Raw genomic sequence first — 11,303 nt, forward strand, 5'->3', positions numbered from 1 at the left:
TGAATATTTTGTGTCCTCATTTTGCTTTAATGACCACATGCAATCGAGCTTGTACGTGCTTCAAAGGTTAGTGTGTTAAAACTGAGGAATAATGTTAATCACCATAACATGGAATACAGTGGACAGAATTTGATGGGGGGGGGCATTGGTCAGTATTAGGCCTTTTCTTATTGTGAAGAATTTACAATTTTGAAAACAGATATTGAACTCTTCCTTTTTGTGTAACCTTAAACTTTTATTTATTTCCAGTTTTCATTAAACAAAATGTAGTCTGAGACATTTCACTTCACTGGACCTAAGAAAATACTACTAAAACAAGCAAACAAAGAAACAGACAAACAAATATATTAATCATGTATTTTTGTATTTGATTAGAAATCCTATTATGAGTATTTTTTATTTTACTGGGGAAAATAGGAAATGCCCATATCATACATTCACAACAACCATAAAATAACTTGATAACAAGTTTCAATGACCTTTAATGACCTTTAAAAGGCCCAAGGTTTAAATAGACTATTTATATATACTTTTAAAAATAACTAATAATATTAGACTAATGATCTGAAATGAAAATATCTTAAACATATATGTGTCTTAAAAGCACATTTAAGACTTTATGCTATTCATCTTCACTAGGCACATGAGGACACTTGCACTCTGGCATTAATGATGTGGAGCATAATGTTTTTGTGACAGTCACCATTCTATTTTCAAAACCTGTTTTCAAAGGTGCTGTTTTCATTGTTCCCACGGCAACCTTAAAAATGTCATGATGAAAATTCATTGGGCTCCCATTGAGCATGGCTGTTTCTATAGCAACGGGAAGAGAGAGATTGGCTCAAACTGGATGAGTAAGAGACAGCGACTGTGCATGTGTGTGCATGGTATGTGAGAAAGCGACTGAGAAAAAGCAAAAATAATGAAAGGAGTAAAAGGGGAGTAAAGTGGGTTGTAGCGTAGACATTGCACTACTGACTAGTTGTCTGGGTTTCTTTCTTATGGAATTGTTATGGAAAGAAGGAAAGACAATGAATTAAAAGCCTGGGATGACTTTGACATCTGTACTGTATTTGTGTGACACCTCCACTGTCTCCAGTGTGACCTCCCACCCCCATCCTCACCCTGAACACCGCCCTCTCATCCCCGCCTCGAGCCCTCCTCCCTCCACCGAGGATTTGTCTCTCACCGGCAGAGCCTGTGGTTTGTAATCAGATGACTATAGGCGATAATCCAACACTACACTCGCTCGTGCTACGTTTCATACTTCTTCAAGAGCACGCAGGAAGAGAAGAGGAAAGAAGGAGGAGTGGAAAGAGGGACTGATGTGAAAGCTTTCCAGACGGTTGGACCGGGGAATGTGGGAGGTGTGTATATGTGAAGTGTGTGTGTGTGTGTGTGTGTGTGTGACAAGAGAGTGGATGTTGACTTACCTGTGCAAGGGTTTCTCTACCAGCTGAAATACAGACTGAAGGGTGACTTGACAGTAAGTAAAAGGAACTAAGGAGTGTATGCAAAGGGGAAAGAATGTGTAATGGTGAGAAAAAGGAACGCTTTCTTTTTTGTGATCCGTAAGTCTGATGGGTGTGTTTTGTCTGTCTTAGAGGAAGTTGTGACTAAGAGGACAGGTTTATGATTAGGGGTCAGTCAGAGGATGTGTTTTATGATGCAAGTATGTGGTGAGTTTATATAAAACATCTAAAATGGTATTTTTAGATCTAGCTGAAGGACAACTGTTACATCTTTCCATAATGGTATTGCATGGGCAAAGTGTGTCAGCATGTGTATCACTGGAATTTCAGTCATGTTGCTAGCATTTATGTTTACAAAATAATCTCTTGACTCCACATATCAAAATAGAGTCATCTCCTGTTTTAGTTCTATCCTATTAAACAGCAGCAAATATTGTTTATGAATACACACGTACTGATTTAGGGAAGTTCAGGTGTCATGTGTCAGAACTTAATTCTTTTTGTGATTTATGATAACACACATGTACCTGTACCAGTCCTGCCAATAAACCTTTAACCCATGAAATCGTAATTCCCACTGTTCATGAATCCACTATTTACAATTCATTATGAGTGCATGCATATAATTATATTTACCAGCATAATACTATATGATTTCATAATATCAGGGCACATAATGCGTTATAACCTATATATCTGTTTATAGAACAATGTAGACACTAATGTTGAAATGCAGTATAACACAGATCTGGTGTTTGTCCTTGTAGCCCATTATAATGAATTTTATAAATTACAATTTGCTCTAACTGTGCTCAACTCCATCTTTTATATAAAATAAATATATGGAATATATATATTTTGTATAAATAAAATATGGAATATTACAGCCAGGACATTACAGGTTTTTAGCGATATTTATAAAGCATCATTTTAATGTGAATTATAATTTAACTTCAATGTATGGTACTTGTTTGGGAATGAACCTGTTTGATTTCACTTATAGAGCTTCATAAAGTTTCTTTGTGAACACTTTATTGCATTGAGAACAATTCCAGAAAGAAAATGTGTTTTAGTTATAATGCATTATAACCTATGCTACAGGAACACCAGACTATGTGTTATAGGGCATTACAGCATGATGCACAGTTATTTATGAGCATATATTTGTGAACAAGTTCTGTGGCAGACCGAGGTCCTACTGCAAAAGCTGATCTTATCTTCTCCTCCTGTTACTGCTGCAAATCTCGCCAGGAGAATGAATGAATGAATGAATGAATGAATGAACAAGCTATGCCCGCTTCTAACTTGTATCAGTAATAATGGATTATGTGCTGTAACCTTGAACACTGGATTCATAAGAACGTCACTGTTTAATATCTCACTGGTGATGTGAACACTGAAAAAAAATATTTCTTATCTTTTATTGGCTTCTTCTTCTTTTTTTAATATAATATTTAATGACTATGGTTAGGAGGCCACCCATGTGTATGCACTTTAAATAAAAAGGTATACATAATTACTTGCATAAAATGCTATGAATGGGCTGATGTGTTAGACTGAATCCCTGTCCTTCATTTGTGTCAGTGTGCTACATCCTTAACAAGATCATTTTCTCCTTAATGTTCTATATAATGAAACAGCCTCTACTACATGCAAGTACATTTTTGTTTCACTGAGGATTTAAGAAGTATTAGTATCAAGAACTAACAAGTAATTGCTCAGAATATAGCACAGTGTGTGTGTGTGTGTGTGTGTGTGTGTGTGTATGTGTGTGTGTGTGTGTTCACAGTTGGAATCAAGTGAGTGAACTGTGATATAAACACATCTAGTCTACGGAATATCTGAAGGTGTATAAATAGTGTGGATAGAATGTGTTCTTTGTTTAGTCATAACTGCCTTCTCTTTTACCTCCTTAATTTTCAATTCCTTCAGTCTGAAGAGGTGTCCTGTTCAACCCACTCTCTCACTGCCACTCAGCACCACCTGTGTGTTTGTGTGTAAATGAAGTACACATGTCGTGCCTAATCCTAAAGCTCAGCTTGTTCTTAGTCTACTGTAATCTGATCAATTAGTAAGTGTATTTCTAACTTAAGGGGTTTTTTTTATGTTTATGCTAAAAACAAAGAGGACAGTTCCAAACACACCTGACTGAACAAATACTCTTTTACATGTACAGAACGTGTGTGTGTGTGTGTTTATTTTTTAAATTGTGACCTATGTTTAATTTTGAACAAAATTGCATTTATATACAAGTTAAAAAATCTGTGTTTCCAATAGGTGTTTTGAAATGACACAGGAAAAGCACTCTGAATCTCGACTCTACCCCCCTAGCAACTATCTTGATTTTGCTCGAGCAGAGATGGAGGTTGATCATGAGCGCCCAATTATCTCCTTATCAAAGAGTTTCTCAGACATGGCCAGTGGACCTGCTCAGAGAATGGAGGTAGCCTGGTGCCGGCAACATCTCCGCAAAAGTGTCAGCAATGCAGGCTACCCTCAGAGACCTGTCAGTAGGGGAGGATCTGTCACAGGCATGCCTTCGTCTTTGGAGCTTGAGGAACGTAGTATAGCTATAGGTGGTGTTAATACCACACCAGAGACTGTTATTTGTTGTGGACGGGCCTCACAGCCCTGGAGCATCACTGAGGACTCACAGCAGGTATACGCTGCCGAAACGTGTGCACCATGTTCCCCGTCCATGAACAGGATAGGATGTCTAGAGGGTAGGGAGTCATGTTGCCACTGTTATGCAGAGGACAACATGAAAGCCAGTAACAAAATGGTTTATGGGATGTTGTCTCCTGCTCTGAGCACCAGGCTCTGTCCTAGGAATACACACAGCCCTGCACATCAAGGGATAGATGATGGACTTTGTACGCAAAGGCCCTTTAAAGGTGAGAGCCAGCATTTACCAGCATGTAGGTCTGTATGTGTTAATAATGCACTTAATGCTGGCTCCTTCAAAAATACATGTCATGTTGTGCCCTGTCCTGGACATTTATTACCTCTACCAGCCTGTGCAGGAAGTCCTTGTTTACCTGAAAGGTCACTACTCCATTCACCTTGGCATGGTTTCCCACCCCTGGTGTCATCTGTCAGTGAGACGAGACTAAACAGTCGGGCTCCAGGTCACTGCTATGGGCCTGAAACACGTGGGAAGAACATGTCTAGCTTCAGATTAGACCAAAATAGACAGTCTGGGTTCGCCCAACGGACAGTAAAAGATGCCTGCAACATGACATCTCAGAAGGACTTCAGAGAAGTTGGTGTGCAAACCATGTCTACAGATTTCCTTATTTTTCCTCTCTCCAGTGCTTTCCCAGAGATCAGTATAACATCTCATCCATGTTCAAACACAAGTCCTGATGGAGAGGATGTGGAGACCAGGATTTCGGTAAAGGAGGTGGAGTGGGATGCAGAGGGAATGACATGGGAGGTCTATGGAGCAGCTGTAGACCCAGAGGAGCTTGGCCTGGCCATTCAGCGTCATCTAGAGCTTCAGATCAAAGAAAACGCAGCTGCTGCTGCCCAGAAGAAAGCAACTGCAGAGAATTATGGTGCCTCAATGCAACAAAACAACCGACAGAGAAAGAGTGAAAGTGTGGTACGATTACTGTGTGGTCCAGCATGCTGTTCACACTCCACTGCAGTCGAAGACTGAGGAAATGAATAAAATTGTAAGCTTATAAGCATGTAAACTGCCTTCTTTACCTCTTAAGCACTTTTTGAATTAATATGAGTTCAGGGTATATGTCTGTTCATCCCTTAAATTCCCAGCTTATTAATCACTTATTACTCTTGAAGCAGAGGAAAGATGAAGATTCTGGACATCTACACTCAGGAACAACTTTAAGGCAATACTTGAAACTAATGTACACACACGTACATTGTACCTGAGTAAAATATGGACCTGAGAAAGGTATCTGAAGAACATGGGTAACTTGGTAGGGCAATTGGCCACATCACAAACAATCAAAATGCTCTTGACATCATTGTATATAAATATCCTGTATGCCGTTATTAAAGGGCACTTTCAGATTTATAATTACAAGTCCGCAATCAAATCCTTACTGTAAAATACAGGTTATAGTTAATTTATTAAATTAAGTATTTGTGTTTTGACAAATAAGATTCTGATATCTATTATGCTTTACATTATCACTGCTAGCAGATATTGATTTAAATTATGTACACGCTTTATTTCAAAGCTAACATAAGATCGTAATGGTAAAATAGTGAAGATATTTTGGTCATTTCTTTAATACACATACATTATTACGTTTTCTGAAATAATGAAGTCATTATAGGGCAGATTAATTACTAACAAAACACAAATACTGGAAACCATGTCTACTGATTTGCTTGTTTCTCTTCTCCACAATGTGTTTCCTTAAGAATTAATTCTTAATCTCTGTAGGAAGTTCTTCAATGTTTCAAAATTGATTTTTACATTTGGAAAATTTAACTACTTGACAGCCTTGATGCAGTCAGTATTGTACTTAAACATCGGACATACCTGACACCATTAAGGAATTAGCTTCGACTTTTCGGTTCCAATCTCAGTTTAATGACACGATCTTCTTACTGTGTATTTTCTTGTCAATCGAAGGGAAGAGTAAACTGAAGCATTAATTGTTGAATCAATTATGGTTCTAGAAATTTGCATGGTGAAAAACTATAACAGGTCATTGATGAATACATTTGTGTATAATGTGTGTGTGAATATTTTGCCAGTTCTGGTTAAATCCCAGAATGCACTCATAGCTTTATTCTTTTGCCAAAGCAAATCATACCTTTCTTTAGACCACAGCATTGTGATTCACTGTCAATAGATAAACAATAAAATAATGTAAAAGGTCTAATAAAAATGATCTTAATATATGTTACGTAATGGAAGTGTGAACAACAGCTTTTGTCTGCATAAGTGCAACAATAAATTGTTTGGAAAACAAAATCCTAAATGTAGTTTCTTTTGTTTAGAGTACATAAAATATGATGTATGTATATGATGTGGCATGGCATATAGAAGCAGGTGCGGTTGTCTTTACATGTTGAAAGAGCATCTTTGTTTCTGCATGAGAGAAAGAGAAAGAGTGAGAGTGCAGATGAGGATCCTGTTAAACTTGGTGAATATTGTTCTGGTCAAAAGTTCTGGACATTTCCATTGTCCTTTCACTGACATTTTGAGCGTTTGGATGATCAGGCACATTCTCTGGTATTGACAGTACTGGAGCACCTCGTCTCACTGTGTTTGTAGTGTGCTTGTTGTATCATGTTTCAGCATTTAGAGTAAACACCACACGTCACTCTGTGTCGTTGTTAGTTAGCGCTCCATCCAAAGACTATTACTAATCTGTAATATCATTCATCTCAGAATATGACAATGTTTACACATACAGTATATATTCATATTTGACATGTGGTCAAAACATTATCCTAGCATGAACCATGACTCAACATCAAGGTTCCTCAATTTCATTAAACCCTGCATCCTCTTACAGGATAAAATCCAGACCCCTTATGATTGCAGTATAATCGAACATTCAAACATTAATCATATTAGACAACTAAATCCAGCTACAAATATCATGTATAGATACATTTTCCATGGGTTTTTTAAATCATGGTTGCACAGCAGGTATCATTGCTGCCTTACAGCTCTACGATTCTGGTTATGATCCTTTAAGTAAGTAGCCTTTATTCGCCATATATACATTACTGCACAGTAAAATTCTTTCTTTCCATATGCCATCCTTGGAGATCCTCCAGAGTGCGGACGCAGCACCCCTGGAGCAGGGAGGTTGAAGTCAAGGGCTCAAGGGCCCAACAGTGGCAGCTTGGTAGCACTGAGGCTTGAACCCCTATCTGCCAATCAACAACCCAGAGCCTTAACCACATAACCACTCCTGTGCTCAGGTTATAATTTTCTTCCATTCCAACTCATGGGGTTCCCATCTCTTTAAAACATGCAGGTCGGTTGATTAGCTATGCATAATTTGCTCTAAGGGTGAATGAGTGTGTAAACGTGTCTGCATGGTGCCTTGTAACAGACTGATGTCCCATCTGGGGTGAATTATCACACTTTGTGTGCATTGTTGCCCTGATAGTCTGCCGACCCACCTCAACTAAGACAAAGTGACTGCTGATGATGAAGGAATGACAGAAGTAGATTAATATTGATATTAATGTTTTATAATTATCCTTTAAAATTCGGAAGTAATTTTGGTTCTCAATATCCTTAACACACTAGTGTGAGTAATTGGAAACCAACTGAGCTTCTAACTACAGCATATGCCAACTCTAACAATAGCAGTTAATCATGATTTTCACCATCATTTACACAGTTTAAATTTTTTTTAGAAAATAATAACCACAGACCTCCAGGATTTACATGGCAGAGAGGGGAGTATATTTACAGTTATTTCTTTATTTATCAAATAATCAAAGAAAAAAGAAAAGAAAAATATCACCTCAGGTATTGCACCTAATTTTGACCTCATTTACATTTTAGATTATGCCATCTGCTGGTAAAACACATGAGGAGCAGCTTGACATTACATCTAGAGTTAAGGCTCGTACAGCACTGTGAATTCCGTCACCAGCTCAGAGCCCCTAGATCTTTTATGAACATTTATTTTTACCTCATTTGTCTGTTATAGTGCAAGTTAGCAGTTGAGGGCTAAAGATCTTGTTCAAAGATCCAACAGTAGCCACATTTTATACATTTTCCACATGTTTTTTTCACATTTCTGGCACCTGGCAGACAGCATTATCCAGAGCAACTTACATTTTATCTCATTTTATACAACTGAGCGATTGAGGGTTAAGAGCCTTGCTCAGCATTGGCAGTTTTTTTTTTTTTATATTAATGATGTACTATTTGTCATAGAAGATACCCTCCAAAGTTCTCTTTAGATACACCTCAAACCCCTGTCCTTCAGTGAGAACCTGAGATAACAGAATAATAATGCTTCTAAATAAATAAATTCTAAAAATAAATACATTTTAGTAAATGTCTTATGGTGTAGTTGTTCAGAGTGCTCTGCTGTAGTAACTTGTCTGCCATCTATAGTACTTTATAATATGAGAATAAAGTCTAGAGATGATTTGGTGTTAAATGTAATGTACTTGACTTAAAACCAATATACTGTATTTTAATGAACAATTTGCATCACTGACCATCATCTGGATGTCATGGTCATCATCATCTGGCTCATTTGGATTCCGTGTGTTATCATCTTAACCATTTTTCCAAATGAAAACTTTGAGACTTGAATGCTGTAGCAGCATATACTGTCCTTTGCACTGAACTATGTTAAAAGACTGGGCTTGAGAGCTTAGGTTCCTGATTCTGCTTTATGCTCAAACGTCATGTGATCACTTGGAAGTCACCAGATTTCCTGATGCAGTGTTAAGGTATGACTGGCAGGAGAAAGCGCAGAGGGCTGTTTTGCCCTGGAGTGATAGATTGTTCTTTGAAAGTGCTGATGGAACTCTCATGCTGCTCTGGGGTCAGGCAGCTACAAAAGCCCCTTCTGCCTCACCAGAACAATCCAGTGTGGAGGTGTATTGTAGGGTCTTTTTGTCCAGGTACATAGGGGTGGAGTGCTCGGTATGATATAAATGGTGGACCTCCAGAGCTATGGCACTGTTTATTTAACTGTGGATGATGGCAGAGAGGAGCATTTTGTTACATTTTGTGGTGTTGGTTTTGCTGGGTCTTACAGTGGAGACAGCTTATACCTATGCCTTCACCCCCAGCCGCCTGCAACAGCACAAAATCCTCCACCTGGGTGAGCTATGGTCTCTTACATTAAGCTGCATAGTATACCACCTTAAAATAATACAAAATATGAAACAGATTCTATACTGTATTTACTATTTAAACTTATTACCTGGTGTTATAGTTCTCACCCTCTAAATGCAGTTTGGTTAAAATTAGGAAATGCTTCATTCTATCTATAGATTGGCCCAGGGATTGTGGCCTGGCTCACTTCAAACCACATACCACGGAACGCATCGTATCAGGCAATGAAGCCAGACCTCACTCCTGGCCATGGCAGGTCTCACTGCAGGTCAGTGACTATTTAAATTTCTAAAATTAATTATCCCTCCTATTATCCGTGGGGTCATTTTGACCCCATTCAATGTTTAATGTCTCTAAATATATGTTTGACATATTTTTTTGCTTCACATTTCATGACTTTTCCTAATTTAATGTGGACAACCAGGTAAACATAACATTATCATGATAATATGTTTTCAGTGTCCTGTACATATTTTGTGGCGTCAGTGTTCCTTGGGGTCAATTGAACCCCTGGCTGTTTTAGCTGTAAACATAAAAAATACATTCACCTGCTTTGGCTGTTTTGGATAATATTGAGGTCACTATAACTATCAACTTTATAATTTTCAAGAACATCTGCTTTAGGGCTCTAACTTAACATAAACATACCTGTGGTATTGCGAGTGTTCACACAAAATAGAATTTCTCAGAGACCCTGAGAAAAAGACATGTTACTATCTTTGATAACAGAAAGTGTAGTACTTTCCAAATGTTAAAAATGAAAAATAAAAATATTAAAAAGCAAAAAAGAAATCTTTCTGTCCAATTTAAGGTCAATCAGTGAGATTTCATGGTGATTTGTAAATTTTGCAATAGTCATGCAATAGAAATTCCGGGTGTTTAAGCAAATGGGGTGGTGGGGTAGGTTGAGATTAGGTTTTATTTAAAAAAAGCTATTTAGGTAGTCAACAAAGAAACATAAATTACCTGAAAAAAAAACCTGGGTGAAAATTATATTAAATTGCTTTACCCCAAGGGCAAAACATGTTTGTAAATTTGAGAATAACAGGAGGGTCAAAACATGTGATTTAAATAAGACTGTAATGTTGCACTTCTTCAATCTGTCACACTACAGGTTCGTCCTAGAGGCAGCAAACACTATGTCCATGTGTGTGGTGGGACCCTGATCCATAAAAATTGGGTGCTCACTGCTGCCCACTGCTTCCAAAAGTAAGAATTAAAGGCACAATTAAAGACAAATTCTGTTTAATTGATTAGCATGTTCTAATTTCTCCAGTTTTAAAATTCATTCTTAGCTATTAAAACTTTATCCAGATTTACTAAATAATTTCTAGTAACCACTGCTGGTCTGAAAGCTGCATCTTGATTAGCCATGACTGGCACATGAAAAATCGACATGATCTGTTCTTTCTCTCTGTATCTTATTGCGCAGGGGTAAAGCTGAAGATGCAGGTAATTGGCGTATCGTTTTGGGGAAGCACCAGCTGAAGAAATCCGAAACAGCTGAGCGTATTTTCCCTGTGAGGAGAATCTACAGACATGAGCATTTTCGCTATCCAATGCACAGTGAACTGGACTACGATATAGCTTTGGTTAAAGCAGGTACAGACATCCTGCCCAGCAACTTTATCCGCTACGCCTGCCTGCCGCGCAAGCAGACCAACCTAAAACCAGGCCATTACTGTTGGGTGACCGGTTGGGGGGACACAAGAGGTACCTGACCCTCTCATTTACTAACATATAACTAAAATATTAGTCCTTAGGAAGAACACTGAAAAAATAACAAGGTGGAAGATCAACAGAGGCCATAAATGCTTAAGACAGTGGTGATGCTGTTGATCTGGGGCTGTGTGTATTTTTTATGTATCTCAGGTGGGAAAGATAATGTGTCACTGGCTGAGTCATTAAACCAGGCCCGTCTGCCTGTCATTGACCATAAAACATGCCGTCTGAAGAAGTTTTGGGGAGACCGTGTGAGGGAGACCATGATCTGCGCTGGCTTCAGAGACACAGAGGGACCTCCT

General features: G+C 38.2%; 2 protein-coding genes across 3 annotated transcripts in view; both read left to right on the forward strand.

The window, feature by feature from the left end:
* Nucleotides 1-987: 987 nt before the first annotated feature.
* On the forward strand, nucleotides 988-7,024 carry LOC131364125 (uncharacterized). Of its 2 annotated transcripts, none has more exons than XM_058407214.1 (2): nucleotides 988-1,367; nucleotides 3,750-7,022. In XM_058407214.1, the coding sequence occupies exon 2, from the start codon at nucleotides 3,760-3,762 to the stop codon at nucleotides 5,131-5,133; it is 1,374 nt and encodes a 457-aa protein (XP_058263197.1). In that variant the 5' UTR covers nucleotides 988-1,367; nucleotides 3,750-3,759; the 3' UTR covers nucleotides 5,134-7,022. The 2 variants fall into 2 exon arrangements, with proteins under 2 accessions (XP_058263197.1, XP_058263198.1); XM_058407215.1 differs by lacking the exon at nucleotides 988-1,367 and adding an exon at nucleotides 1,369-1,486 and having other exon boundaries at nucleotides 3,750-7,024.
* Nucleotides 7,025-9,115: 2,091 nt separating this feature from the next.
* The window catches only part of zgc:112285 (uncharacterized protein LOC561476 homolog), a 3,363-nt gene continuing 1,175 nt past the window's right edge, over nucleotides 9,116-11,303 (forward strand). Inside the window, exons 1-5 of the mRNA XM_058407216.1 lie at nucleotides 9,116-9,265; nucleotides 9,438-9,547; nucleotides 10,394-10,488; nucleotides 10,712-10,992; nucleotides 11,152-11,303. The exon at nucleotides 11,152-11,303 is cut by the window's right edge and continues 12 nt beyond it. Of these exons, the coding sequence (XP_058263199.1) occupies nucleotides 9,139-9,265; nucleotides 9,438-9,547; nucleotides 10,394-10,488; nucleotides 10,712-10,992; nucleotides 11,152-11,303 (765 nt within the window). The 5' untranslated portion in view covers nucleotides 9,116-9,138. The remainder of the gene's footprint in view (nucleotides 9,266-9,437; nucleotides 9,548-10,393; nucleotides 10,489-10,711; nucleotides 10,993-11,151) is intronic.

This window comes from Hemibagrus wyckioides, linkage group LG13, assembly GCF_019097595.1.
Source record: "Hemibagrus wyckioides isolate EC202008001 linkage group LG13, SWU_Hwy_1.0, whole genome shotgun sequence".
In the NCBI taxonomy this organism is placed as follows: domain Eukaryota; kingdom Metazoa; phylum Chordata; class Actinopteri; order Siluriformes; family Bagridae; genus Hemibagrus; species Hemibagrus wyckioides.